General features: G+C 41.1%; 1 protein-coding gene across 2 annotated transcripts in view; it reads right to left on the bottom strand.

Moving 5' to 3' along the window:
• PGM5 (phosphoglucomutase 5) overlaps positions 1-7,153 on the bottom strand; it is a 174,716-nt gene extending 167,563 nt beyond the window's left edge. The window contains exon 1 of one of the 2 annotated variants that reach the window (XM_005881229.2): positions 6,428-7,153. In XM_005881229.2, coding sequence (XP_005881291.1) covers positions 6,428-6,688 — 261 coding nt within the window. In that variant the 5' untranslated portion in view covers positions 6,689-7,153. The remainder of the gene's footprint in view (positions 1-6,427) is intronic. The other variant, XM_005881228.2, reaches the window with a different exon arrangement.
• Between the last annotated feature and the right edge of the window lie 8,087 nt (positions 7,154-15,240).

Here is a 15,240-nt window from a genome sequence, read left to right as displayed (position 1 = left end):
GGGATTTGGGAAGGGAAGCAAGACAGAGTAATGGAAGGCTCTTTAGAGTTCTAATGTAGTAGAGGCCCAGTGCATGGATTCATGCAGTGGTGGGGTCCCTCAGCCTGGCCTGTGGACCCCTCAGGGGATGTCGAAGAGCCAGTTTTGGCCTGATCCCCGCAGGCCAGGCTGAGGGACCCCACCGGTGCAAGAATCCGTGCACCAGGCCTCTAGTATGCATATAAGATCTTTGGTTAATCTCTTCCCACCTTTCCCCCTCCCCCCTTCCCTCTGAGATTCATCAGTCTGTTCCATGTTTCCATGCCTGTGGTTTCTGTTCCTGCGTTGAGTGTCTGCCCCCTGGTGGTCAGTGCACATCATAGCTACTGGACAGTCAGTCGGTCAGCCAGTTGCTTAGACTTTTATATAGAGAGATTATAAACCTTGCTAACATCTGGGCCAAAGTAGCTCATTCCAGCCACCTGTACCTATTCTGTAGTGAAAACCAGTAGAAAATACATAGCAATTACCACTCAGTTCTTTTTCACTTCAAGAGATAAGACCTGGAGCCAGCCAACCCCAGATTTCCACATCCATTCCAGGAAAGAAGCCTTATGTATTGAAGCACTGGTTTCCCTCTCGTGCTTCCTTTTTCTTCCCTCTCTACTTTCCACCCAACACCATATCCCACTCTGCTCCCCTTCCAAGCCTATGTTCCTTGTCTTTGGTTCTACACCAAAGTGTGTCTCCCATATCTATACTAATAAAAGGGTAATATGCTAATTAGACTGGATAGACCAGATGTCTTCTGGACGTCATTCCAGACAAAGCCAGGGGCGTGGCTGGCCTACAAACTGCCCACAGCCCCTCGCCCAGGCCAGCCCCACCCCCAGCAGGGACCCCCAATCTGATCGGGGGCGGGGCTGGCCTGCAAACCCCACAGCCCCTCGCCCCAGCCAGCCCCGCCCCCCAGTGGGGACTCTCACCCCAATCCGGGGCCCTCTTCAGGGCAGGCCAGCTGGCCCCCACCCATGTACTATCCTATCTAATAAAAGGGTAATATGCAAATTGACCCTAACAGCAGAACGACCAGAACAACCACTGGACCAGTCACTATGAGGCACACTGACCACCTCTTGGTCCCTTTCCCTGGCCAGCAGGCTCCGATCACCTGATGGCCACCTGTGGTGGGGGCAGGGCCAGCAAGCAGGTGGGAACAACTGACCTCTCAGTCCCTTCGCCCAGCCGTCAGGCACCGATCACTTGATGGCGAACGGAGAACCGGGGGTGGGTGGCAGCAGGCGGCAGGGCCCGCTGCGGGCAGCTGGGAAAGATGGCTCTGATCACAGGCCAGGCCTAGGGTCTGTACCTGTGCACGAATTTCATGCGCCGGGCCTCTAGTGGTCTAATAAATGCCAAGGCAAATGTATTCTCATTCTTTAGAACTACCTTTTCATGTTCTGTTAGAATCAAATATAACCTGTGCAAGCATCTTAGCTGGAAGGCACACCCAAGTCTCTTTCTGACCCAGCTTTCCTCATGCCCTTGCACTTCAGCTTCCACCTCAAAAGGGTTTCAAAAGGAATTAAGAAGCTCTTGAATGCTGTAACTCGATAATAATGTTGTTGTTGCTGCTGATCATCATATGCCCAATACTGTATATGGCTAGTCAACAAGTGGATTTTCTCTTGACTAAAACATGAAACAAGAGATATAAATTGTTTTCAAAGGGGCCCATTGCATGGTTTATTCAATACATGCATTCAGATTATTATTATCTGAGATGTATTTGGTTGACCTTAATAATACTCCACTAAATATCTTAGTGCTATGGATGTTTCTAAATGCTTTCCTATGCAGTGCGTTATCTGACTCCCAGGATAATTCAGTGATGCTGTCATACCAAATTTATAGAGGAAGAAACAAGGGGTTTCTAGGTATTTTGAGAGGCTAAAGCATTTGTCCTGTAACTTGCAAGGCAGAGGTAGGAAATCAAGGGGAGACTTCCAGATGCTGATACAATGCTTTCTCTACCAAACCTCATTATCTCCTAGGCTATCGTCTGGTTTGGGTTTGCCAAATATGTATTTGTCGTATTTGATGACTTACCTTTACTTAACCTATAATTGCTTTGACTGTAATACTCTGGCTCCATTAAACACACACACACACACACACACACACACACACACTTTAAATGTTAAGTTATAGAGCTGCACTGTCTGGTATGGTAGCTACTAACCACTTGTGACTATTTAAAGTTAAAATTCAATTAATTAAATTAAATGTAAAATTCAGTTCTTCAGTGGGTGCATTTCAAGTGTTCAATAGCCACATGTGGCTAGTGGCCAGGACAGTGCAGATTACAGAATATTTCCATCATCACAGAAAGTTCTACTGGACAGTGCTGATATACAATGTCATTTCCAGAGAGAGAAGACTTTATAAAAAGTCAGAAAGATCTTGAGGCAGATACAGGGCTTTATTAATTTGTCCAATAATAAAGGTAGTTTGGGACTAAAAAAAAGATTATAACACAGGAGAAAGAGAGAGAGAATGCTCTTAGCTAGATGGATCTACCCAGAGAAGGGCAAAGGCATTCTTGTAGCCATTATGTTGTATTTAGCTCTTGAACTCATAAGAGATTAGAATAAATTGGTATATAGAGAATCTAAACCCCTAAAGAGGATCTGAAGCAGATGGGAATAGAAAGAGAATAAAAAATCAACTAGTTACAAACTAAGTTTAGTCATAATTCATTTAAATGATACAATTTACTCTTTGTACTTAGTAATTATTTTTCTTTTTTAGTATGACATTGTTTGTATTTTTAAAGGGGAATTAAAATACTTCTAGGGAGATTTTTAGGTATATTCACATAGCCACATAAAGACTACAAAAACAGGTAAAGAAGTACCTTTTCACTCACAAATCCATTCAAATTGATTCTATAAAAATCCAGGTATCCATAGCAATAGTTAAAAAAGTGAAAGCAAAACAAAACAAAAGTCATGTACAACAATGGAAGTTGCTGTTTCACCAAATCTTACTATGAAAACTGGTGATGTAAAGAGAGAAATAAATATAAATTCTGCTTTCCAGAGGGAACTCTATTACAGGATAACTAAATGGCCCGGTTGTGAGGAAACTGCCCCAATCTATAGTAAAATGCCAACTAAAACATGCAGGAGGAATAGGAGAATTAGCAAATCAACATTTTGAAATCCCTAATGAAACAATTTACTCAAGCCAGGATCACTCCTGGATGTTAAAACAAATGGATGAAAGTTGATAAGGAAACAAATATTTACATGGTACTTAGTTCACTCTATAGGCTACTTGCTAGTCCCAAGGCGGGATATAATAGAAGCTACGGGCAATCACCACAATAACCCTGTAATCATTTCAGCCTCACGAATAATGGAACAACCAGAGATTATGTTTCCTAATGTGATACACATGAACATATATCATCATGTATAAAATATTCTTGTAAAAAAATTGTTGACCCCGAATCTAATTAAGCTTTTGCAACTAATTTTTAGTTCAACAAACAAATAAAATATAGTACAAATTAATATAGTAAATTTGTATAGTAACAAATTAATATAGTAAAAAGTTAAATGACACCATCAAGAAATAAATAAAAAATTCCAAAAAGGGGGGGGGGGGGCTGAGAGGGGAGATTTTATAGGACAATTGACTGGCCTAGTCTCTCCAACAAGTAATTTTCATTAACAAAATAAAAATAAAGAGGGAAATATTTTCTAGGTTAAGAGAGACTTAAGACAAATAACCAAATGCAATGTGTGTTTATTGATTAGAATAAACCAATTTGATCAAACCGACTATAAAAGCATTTTAAAATAAGTGAGGAAATCTGAATGTGGGCTTGGTAATAAATGATACAAAGAAATCACTTTTTATTTTGTTTGGAATGAAAGTGTAATTGTCAAAGAAAATGTTCTCCTTTTTTTTAGAGATCCATACTAAAGAATTTAGAGGTAAAATGTAATTTTCTTTAGTATACTTTAAAATACTTTACTCCCTAAAGTGATGAAATAAGTATAGAAAAAAATGTTAACAATTTAGGGTATGGGCATATGAATGTCATTATTTAGTCTCTCTACTTTTCCAAAAGTTTAAGAATTTCACAATTTTATAATAAAAATGGGAAATCCCAAATTGTACAGGGATATATCTGAGAATCCATTTCAAAGTTTATGAGATATTAAAACATTGGTAATGTAGTTTATCATTTTATAAACTCCAAACTTCTGTTCTCCTCCATCAGTTACATAATCAAAGAACTAAAGTTTTTGCTTTTTTATAAAAAATTGTTTTGTAAAATTAGCATTTTTAATAAAAACCAAGATTTTTCAGATAGAGAGAATGCAGCCCCCCCCGTCAGATTCCAGTCAGAATGAAAAAAAGAAACTCTATTTTTCTACTATTTTCTAGCCTTTTATTGAATATTTCATAAGAAATCAAAAAAGGTCAAAGCATTTGGAATCAAAGTTCATCGTTCCCAAATATAACTCAACAGTCCAAATTAGGAGACAAGTCCATTCCCACCAATTTGCAATTACTCAAGACCAATTTTGCTTACAGTTATCAAAACTGCCTTTCCCAGAAGCCAGCCTTCTGATTATTCACTTCGCTTTAGCAAAAGTCCCCAAGAACTGAACAAAATAAGGATAAGATCGGTTTAAATGAGCTGTTTGAAATTTTGATAAATAGCCACCATTCTCTTCACCCATGTCCACCTGCCTTAGAAGTAGTCCTTTCAGAATATTTAAGAGATGGACTTCTATATGGATTCTTCAAAACCACTGTGAGGTTACATTTAACTCTATTTTAAGCATATATTAGCTTATGCTAACTATCGCCTAAAATAAACTTTGTTCAAAGTTAATAAAATGTGTTTACCAGAGAAACCACTGTATTAAGAGGTTGAAGCATCCTTAAAGTGTGCCAAGAAATAATAAAGCATAATAATTTGCCCATGCAAATCAACAACTATAAGCTTCAAAAATATCCTGACCCACAATAAATATTGGACAGGCTATGTTTCTCTCATCCCTGGAAAAAACTGGAAGGAGTATGAAAGCTGCCATAGCTCTCCCAAGGCTCATTATTCTCCATCATTCCACAGGAACAGCTTTGTCAGGCAAGAGTAAAAGACCATTTGTCAACCTCTTTGCAAATCCCTGATTCTAGCCAATTTTCACCAATCCCAAGTGAGAGCCAGAGAGAAATTCAAGTCTTTTATCTCCAGCATCATTGTCTGCTAAGGGTTGGAAATCACAATTCCACAACCCAACTCACTCTTTGGCCCTGTTTCTCCCAATTGGTTTTGGTTATTTTTTAAAAAAACTATTTCCTCATCCCTGAAGCATTGGGAAGGGGAAATTATAGTAGACAAACATGAAGCATGAACAACTACAAATCTCACTGGCGATCTCTCTCTCTCTCTCTCTCTCTCACACACACACACACACACACACACACACACACACACACACACACAATGGGGTGGGGAGTGGGGAAGGAAGGAAGGAATCCAAATGCCAGACAATTGTTTAGTTTCACTTTTTTAAATGTTCGCACCCATACAACTGCAGAGATTTCACTTAAAGGAAAGTTCTATGTGTGTGGGTCTGACCACATTAACAAAGCTGAAATTACTCTTTAATACAATGTTTCCCATATAGAATTCAGAGATCTCTTGTGAAAGTTATCTCTCTTGTAAAAGTCCTTGAGAGGCCGCTGGACTGGGAAGAAAATAGGGATATGAGGATATAGCAACCGGTGCTTCTAGTAGTAGGATATCAAGGAAGGAGGGAGAAGGGAAGGGGGGCAGGGGGGTCTGAGAATTCCAATTGCAAAAGAAGGCTGCAGAGGTCGTGAGAGAATGGAGAGGAAATGAGGATGAAACGCTAAGGGAGAAAAGGCATGAAATGTGGTCAAATGCCAAAGGGCATCTTGGAGAGAAGTTGGGAATTGCTTTAAGAACGGCATTGCAAATCTATTTCTGACCATTTAAAGATGTATCCAGGAAACTGAGCCCAGGCTGCATAGCATCAAATTGATCCCTACCCCATTTCCATCCGAATCAAATTAATCATAAAATAATTTCACTGGGTTCATGAACCGATATTAAAAACCTTCACCGTTTGAACTTGCCAAATATGTCAGGGATCAACACTGCTGTGTGCTCTGAGACAACACTACTGTTAAATTTGGCAGACCCAAACTTTAGGGTGGAAGAAGATGACTGCAAATAGGACAATGTCCTGGGTGCACCAGGGAGGCTGTGGAGAGTGGCGGTGGTGGGACACTGCGGGGAAGGACCCGGGCTAGGAGAGTGCCAAGCCGGCAGGCAGAAGGAGGCGCGGGCGAAAACCTGGGACAGCAGCGGGAAGCGAGGGACGACCAGGTAACTCACCCCGTTGGCCGCAGCCATCTGCACCACGATCTCCGTGGCCGTCCTGCTGAAGTACCTGCCGTCGCTGCCCACCACCATGGTGCAGCCCTGGCGATCGCGCAGGTCGATGGACGACAGCACGCTCTGGATGAAGTTGGGCAGGTAGTTGCGCTGGCCCTCGAAAAGCCCGGTGGGCCGCCGCAGCCCCCCTCCCCCAGTGGGCCGCTGGTCCTCATAGGGTGCCGTTGGCACGGTCAGCACCGGGATGGGGCTTCCCTCCATGGCGGCTCCTGTCCGGTCCTGCCGCGGCTCCCGGGAGCCGGAGGGAATCTGCAGCCCGGGGGATAGGGGGGGCCACCAACCTGGCGGCGCGCCCGAACTCCGCCTCGCGCCCCGGCCCCCTCCCCGAGCCGCCTGCAGCCTGCGCCCTCCCGCGGCACCTACCGGTGGATCCTCTCCAAGCGGCCCCTCTACCTTCCAACAAACTTCCTCTCCAGCTGGATGGCCCTAGGGGGCCGCAGTTTTTTCCCCCAGCTGCACTCACTTTCGGGGTGTTGTCCCCAAAACCTGTTCCCAGTGCCAGCTACCCCGTCCCCTGGCGGCTCCTATTCTTGTGTCTGACCCAAGCCTTCCCCAGCAATGGACTGTCTCCGGGGCCCACCTCCGCTAGAAAATAACCCGGGGGTGGTGAGGCCTGGAGGAGGATTTGGGATCCTCTCCACTTTCACCAACAACCCTGTCTCCTCGTCCTCTGGGAGTGAGCAGTTTACTCGCACAAGTTTCTCGCTGTAACAAGGACTAGGGAGGGAGGCAGGGTGGGGGTGGGGTGGGGGGACTGAAACTTTTGCCATCAGCAACAGCCCTAGCCAAAAATAACCCTGGAAAGGCAAGCTGAGAATTGTTATCTTCTGCCAGAGATGAAATTGGAGGCTGGGTGCTGTGTGTGTGTGTTTGTGTGTACACACCCTCCACCACTACCATTTGTTGCAGGGAATCACATACTGTCAGGCCCTTCCATCCAGCAGGGCCCGCCCAGCCATCAACACTTTTCCCCTGGCTATCTCCAGATAGCCCACATTTCAGTGTGAAAACATTTCTTCCTGTGCTAGTTGCAACAGCAGCAACACAGACACACATTTTCTTCTTCTTGACCTTCCCACCCTTGCTAGCCCAGCTCATGCTTAGAAACAGGCTTGTCCTACACTGTATTTGCCCATATTGCTGAGCTCTTTTTAATATCCTACCAGAAATGAATGAACAAACTCAAATTAAATAAGGACTGGGTACTAGGAACTGTTAGGTCCTTTCCAGGGATCCTCTCATTCTGCAGGGGCTAGAGATGGTCTGTCCCGTCTCCTTAAAGCTCACCTGAAATCCAAAACCAAGAAATATCCCATAGAAAATAGGAGTAAATAAAGAACAGACTAAAAAGATAAAACCTTAGAGTCCATTCCAATGAATTTGTGGTTGAAGGAGCCTTGGCTTAGCACCAGACAGACCTCAACCCTTCTAAGGATCTGTGCATATCTCTATAATATGGGGGTTTTAAATCACTTTCTAATAACATTTCATTTTGCAAAGAAGGACAGTATTATTCCCAGGAGAAGAGAAGGTGGTAAGGCCTTTACCCCAGTAAAGACATAGCCCCCAAACCTACAGTTGCCCAAAAGACCTCCAGGACTTCATCTCTCCACTTTCAGCACCTGCCTCAGTCTTGATATCTCCATCATCCTGTCCCAACAAAGCTCAGCTCCTTCCACCGGACTAAAGACAAGTCAGGCACATCTCACACAAGACTTTGCAGTTTTACCAGTCAAGAGGAAAGTCACTTTTCTTTATTCAAACCCCCAAATTCCCAAAGACTAGGATTGGCCCAGCACAAGGGAATGTGCCCAACTATATTACCAGAAAAGAACCCCAAAGTGAAAGGGAAAACGGTTCCTCCAAAGGAAGGAGGTGCTATGCTCCAGAGCAGCGGTCACCAACCTTTTGGACCTCACGGGCCACCAGTGGTCCACAGACCACGGACCACTGGTTGGCGACCACTGCTCCAGAGGGAAGAGAAATGGATGACCAAAACACAATTGTTCACCACATCCTTCACACTTTCACTGATCAAGTCTTTTGAAAATTATTTTTTTCTCTGAATTCACATAGCACTTTGTATCACTAATAAGGAATGTTTCCCATGTTGCTATACCTTTCTGCGTATATCTTCTCACCTCTAGCTGTATGTGACGTTGGAATAATCCCCTAACCTCTCCTCACCTTGTGTCCTCACTGCAAAATGGGCATTATTATAATCCCTACCTCATAAATTGTTGGCAGGATTAAAATACTTAGTACAGTGCTGGACAAATGTTAGGTGTTTATATTATTGCCATAAATGTTGCATTTATCATTATTAATGTATAGCAAGAATTACGGTCTATATATTTGTAGACCACCACTGCACTTAAAGGGTTTGGGGCATAGGTGATATTTTATAAAGATTAGTGGAATTAATCTGTAGGCTTTGACAATGGGAACTAAAGATATATAGAGCAATTTGCCCTTGAAACAAAAGAAAGTTTTATAACTAAAGAAATATCTTCAAAGCTACCTCCAAATTTGGTCCAGTTAATTTTAATAAATTTGTCACAGTGATAGAGAATGGACCTGAGAGGGCCCCATAGATAAGAAATGTCTTGCCCATAGTTGCTCACTGGTAACATGAGAAGGTCAGATTAGATCAGTGTTTCTCGAAGGGTTTTCCTCAGAACATGAGTGCCTACCAAATACTGCACAAAACAAGAATTTCATGGCTAAGTAACTTTTTAGAATCCTGCACATTCTACCCCATTCTTGGAGCTTCACAATGCACATTTTCATATTCAAAGCTCTGAGAGGTCCCACAGAAAAGACATTAGTTTAACTTTTTTTAAAATTCGTGCTTCCCAACCTAAATTCACAAGACCAGTTTGCTTAAGGAAAGAGACTCAGACTACCTTTGTGACTACAGTGGTGACATCGTCCTTCCCATTTGTGTGTCCTCGGTGGGCTAGGTCAGGGATAAATACATTTTCCTGCTTCTAGGGACTGGTCACCCCTTTGAACTGACTCAGAGCTCTTGGCAGCATGGGTCACAATGAAGGGCAGCTCTGTTTGCCTAGAGATGCCTTTCAGCCTTCTCTGAGCCTCTAGTCTAGAGAAAGGCATCTCACTGAGAATTCTTGGCATGAAACAGGAGCATCTGATATGTCCTCCCTTTCCCTTGGGACTTCCTTGCTCTCAAAAAAAAAAAAGGTGTCAGCCAGCACCTTCATGTAGAGAAAACACTAGCTGGTTCAGCAAGATCAGCATTTCCCAAAAAGAGAATTTAGGGTAAAATAAGTGTTAAAACACTACATATTTTATCCCCTATCCTATAGATTCACAAAGCACATTAGCATATTAAAGACTGAAGTTCCATAGGAAAGAATACTCAACTTTAACCCAGATTTTCCAAATTTTATCTATGGGGCCCTTTTCCAAAACAGATCAAGGACATTAATATTCTATGAAACACTTTAGATCTTTCAGGTCCCTTCCAGATAAAAAGGGAATCATTGAATGATTCTACTCATGAAGCACTGTTAAAAGATTAATTTCTGTCAGGTTTCTATTAAGAAAGTTACTAGAATTTCAAAAGGGAGCAGGTAAAATCGCCCAATTAAAAAATATACCCTTGAGCCTGGCTGGTGTGGTTCAGTGGTGGTTAAGTGTCAACCCAAGAACCAGGAGTTCGCTGTCCAATTCCCTGGTCAGGGCACATGCCCAGATTGTGGGCTCGATTCCCAGTAGGGGCCGTGCAAGAGGCAGCCAATCAATGATTCTCTCTCATCATTGATGTTTCTATCTCTCTCGCAAGATCAGCATTTCCCAAAAAGAGAATTTAGGGTAAAATAAGTGTTAAAACACTACATATTTTATCCCCTATCCTATAGATTCACAAAGCACATTAGCATATTAAAGACTGAAGTTCCATAGGAAAGAATACTCAACTTTAACCCAGATTTTCCAAATTTTATCTATGGGGCCCTTTTCCAAAACAGATCAAGGACATTAATATTCTATGAAACACTTTAGATCTTTCAGGTCCCTTCCAGATAAAAAGGGAATCATTGAATGATTCTACTCATGAAGCACTGTTAAAAGATTAATTTCTGTCAGGTTTCTATTAAGAAAGTTACTAGAATTTCAAAAGGGAGCAGGTAAAATCGCCCAATTAAAAAATATACCCTTGAGCCTGGCTGGTGTGGTTCAGTGGTGGTTAAGTGTCAACCCAAGAACCAGGAGTTCGCTGTCCAATTCCCTGGTCAGGGCACATGCCCAGATTGTGGGCTCGATTCCCAGTAGGGGCCGTGCAAGAGGCAGCCAATCAATGATTCTCTCTCATCATTGATGTTTCTATCTCTCTCCCTCTTCCTTCCTCTCTCTGAAATCAATAAAAACATATTAAAGAAATATAAACCCTTGAGTGATTTCGAGACTTAAAATGACTTACATATATATTTATATATAATTTTATATGTTCTGTTCTTCCACCCTCCCACCCCCACCTCGGATGCCCTGGCTGGCAGAGAAGGCTGGCACACACATTTGGTCATGGTAGTTAAGTATTCCTATTGAGTTGGAGTCTACTTCAGTGCACACAGGGAATGCTAAAAACATGCTGTTGACTCATTGACTCTAAGAGCCGAAGAAATGCCAAAAGTACAGGACAAGCGCCAGAAAAGCAGGTGGAAAATGTCATGAGGCAGTCATTCCTCTAAGGAAGCACCAGTTCCCTTTTTAATCTGCCCAAACACCTTCGGGTGGTGGAGAAAGCCCATTAGATTTCTCCAAAAATACCATCTTCCACTAAGCCTTCTGTTCCCTTTCACTATGTCCAAATGAAATAACACACAGCAATCCCAACAGAATTTGCTGCTTCTCTACTGCCTTCATTGTAAGGCCACTAAGTGAATGTTCAAGTGATGTAAAGGTCCTTGTCTCATGTGTGTCTAGTGCACTTGTTCCTGTGTTCCCACATCTTGGACTTCAAATATTTGTTTCCCACCTTCATCAATGACTACATATATGGCCTTGGACAACTTGCTTTCTCTCCCTAAAGCTAGGTTTCTGCACCTGAAAAATGGACATAATGCTACCTACCTCCTAGGGTTGATGATCATATTCAAAGAGCTAATATGTGGAAATTGCTCAGCACAGTGTCTGGAACATAATAGGGGCTTAATAAGTGATTGCTACAATGATTATTTTGTTATCATTATTATTATTAAAAATAATTTTTATTGTTATATTTACTAAATTTATTATTACCATAATTATAAATAATATAATAGTATAATATAATAGTAATGATTCTTAATCTTTGTATCGGTAGTATTGTCTTTGAGAGCAAGAATGAACTATGTCTGATTACCTTTTCAGCACATTTTCTAGCATAACATCATAGGCAAAATAGGGAACTAGCGTTAAGGATTAAAAAATTTATTTTCATTGACCTTTAAATACTTTGTAACAGTGCAAAAGGAGTTGTCAGCCTAACACATGGAAATTCCCATTCCTGTGTGGTTTGTTTTTGGAGGTGCCACAGGATGCCTAGGAATCCTGAAGGACTGCTTATCAGCCTCCCAAGGCCAGCACAAGAAGCCAATGGGCAAAATAATGTGGGTGTAGTTTCCTGGCCTTCATGCACTGGCCCCAACTTTGAAAAGCACTTGATGTTAATTGACTAACTTGTAAATATTGTTTTTGGAAAGCCAATAGTTTCCTTTTAATTCAGTTTTACCTAAAAATAATAAGACTGATCAACTAGGGATGAAGATTTAATTTCCAGGTGTCCCCCAAAGTATCTAGAACCATCAATGATATATAGTAACAGATTATTAAAAACTTTAGGAAGTCTTATCAAAGTTCCTCCTGTTATAAAAGGCAAAAATATTTACTTTTCTAAAGGAAACTCTATACTCTTTTAATAGGTGAATTTTGTTAAAGAAATACAATTTAGGTATTCATTTAAAAAGAAATATATTTTCTATAAATTATATGTCATTAGTCATTTTTAATCATAACCTACGTGGAATTTTTCTTTGGGTTTTTTTTTTGGTATGGTAGATTTTAGAAAGGAATCCCCAATATATGACTAATATCTGAATAAATATTTTAGCATTACTAGCTAAAGTCATTTCTTTTTCCTTTTTTTCTTTCCTTTGGAATGGTGACACTTAAGCTAAATCCTGGAGGGAGGGAGGGAGGGAGGAGGAAGTTTGGTTGCCTCCCACATGTGCCCCAACTGGGGATCAAATCAGAAATCTGGGTATGTGCACTGACCAGGAATCCACCCCACCACCTTTTGGTGTATGGGATGATGCTCCAACCAACTGAGCAACATTGGCCAGGGCTATAAAGTAATTTCTTAAAAACTATTTTATAGTCATCTATATCATGGAGCTAAATAACAAGTATGCTGTACAATCCAGTATTCCTACCTTATGAATGGATTTTTTTCAGCTATGAAGTCTGGGTGAATTTGCATGACTGACAGTGAAATACTACGATATCAAAGCCAGTCAGTTTTGGAGTTGTGAGCACGTGCCATCCTCAAGTCCCTAGCCCAGCCCAGGCCTAGTTCAGATGTTACTTACCTATTTATCAGGAACACTGGTCCCAACAATTCTATGTACCCTGCCTGAACAATTTTCTCCATGAGATTCTTCCAGGAAAGGTTCATTTCCTCAGAGCACATATACAGAGGGCACATTAATTTGAAAATCAACTCAAGCAAATAGTGAACACAACTGCATTTTAACATAGTGTTTTCAGGACACACTAATTTAACCCAAAAGTGGTGCCAATGATTGGGCTTTTATGGTCTAAAATATGGTTATCAACTTCAAAGGGAAGCCAAAAGCACTTTCATTGTTTTGGCATTTTTCTTCCCCGTTTCTAATGTTTCCTCAGAACCTAGGAAGTGATCACTTTTCAATTCTCGTGGAACTGATTTTTCCCACTTTCAGTAGGAACTGAAATCAACCAGGTTTTTATCTAATAGCAGTTCTCTTTATGTATCTGAGATTCTCCAACATGTCTGACTTAGGGGCATCATTAGTGAGAATGGCTCCACAATAACATTTTATCATTTAACTCTACCAAGTATCCAATAGAGGATGTTATTCCCTTTCACTGTCCAAACTGCTGACAGATATTAATCATTGGGATTCTGGGATAAGTAAATGGAATATCTGAAAATTCCTCCTGAATTTATGTTATTCTGAAATTTCATAACACTTTACTTACATGCTTTTGAAAAATAACAGGAAAGCATAAGAATAAGCACAGCCCAGTCAGGTGGCTCAACAGGTTGAGCATCATCTTGTGCAACAAAAGGTTTCGGGTTCAGCCCTAACCGGTTTGGCTCAGTGGATAGAGCGTCGGCCTGCAGACTAAAGGGTCCCAGGTTTGATTCCGGCCAAGGGCATGTACCTTGGTTGTGGGCACATCCCCAGTAGAGAATGTGCAGGATGCAGCTGAATCGATGTTTCTCTCTCATCGATGTTTCTGACTCTCTATCCCTCTCCCTTCCTCTGTGTAAAAAATCAATACAATATATTTATTAAAAAAAAAAAAAGGTTTCGGGTTCAGTTCCTGGTCAGGGCACATACCTGGATTGCGGGTTCAATTCCTGGTTGGGGCACATATGGGAGGCAACTGATCAATGTTACACATCAATGTTTCTCTCTATCTCTATCTATCTCATTCTCATTCCCTTCCTCTCTCTCTAGAATCAAGGAAAATATCCTTGGGTGAAGATTAAAAAAATAATAAACACAGAATTATTCTGTAAAACTTTTCTATATGAAAAGTTTTCATGGTCTTCTGTTAAGAAAAGATATAATAACAAGTGGACAGTTTGCTAATACTATGAATCAACATATTGTGACAAGATTATAAAATCCAATAACATATAAAAATTGTATCTACCTGATAAAGATACAGTGTAATAGGAAACATTTTGAAAAACAAATGAACATTAACAAGATAAATGCTAAGATCATTTAAAAACTGGAAGATAATACCACAAATAAAGACTATCACTCTTTAAATGAAATTCTTAACCCCACAAAACATCAATTGTTCTCTCCAACAGAATTCAAATAATGTAATATTTGGGTCTCCTGGCAAATGTAAGAGCACCACAGAGAAGCAGATGTCAGAATTGCAAATTTAATGACATATTTTGCTTCCAAAACTTGGTATTTCTTAGAACAGCACTCACAGGATTTGTGAAAAGTATACTATGCCTGTAAACTTATTAACATTTACTCGCTATCAGCAGAGGACAGAGACATGAAAGCACACTGAGAGAAACAGATACAGAAAGACTGACTAATTCTTCTCTCCTACTGCTCCTGTCCCCGTTCCCAGAAATGTCGACCTTGACCTTCAGATCCGTGCATCAACTGTTCCTGCTCTTGCTTCTCAATCTCAAATCAGTGGATTTCTTCATACCAGTCAGGTCTCTACACAGATTATATAAGCCTTAATTCTCACAGGAGAATTACAATACTTCATTCAATTTTCTTGATTTCAACTGTTCTCAAGAATTTGGGAGTCCATGTAAAATTCCCAAGAAATTCACGGAAGCAATTCCCAAATGGAAACACTTTGCCTCTGCTCCTTTTCAGAAGAAACCATAACCATAGAGCTTTCCTTCTCCTCTCCAAATTTTCTCTGCTCACTTGTGATTGTCACTTCTTTAGTTGCCCAGCTAACAATTTCCCCATCTCTGGGGTCCCAGTCCTGTGAGG

Source organism: Myotis brandtii, unplaced genomic scaffold (genome assembly GCF_000412655.1).
Source record: "Myotis brandtii unplaced genomic scaffold, ASM41265v1 scaffold672, whole genome shotgun sequence".
Taxonomy (NCBI): domain Eukaryota; kingdom Metazoa; phylum Chordata; class Mammalia; order Chiroptera; family Vespertilionidae; genus Myotis; species Myotis brandtii.
Note: the sequence above shows the minus strand (reverse complement) of the source record. Positions and strands in the feature narration are given on the sequence as shown.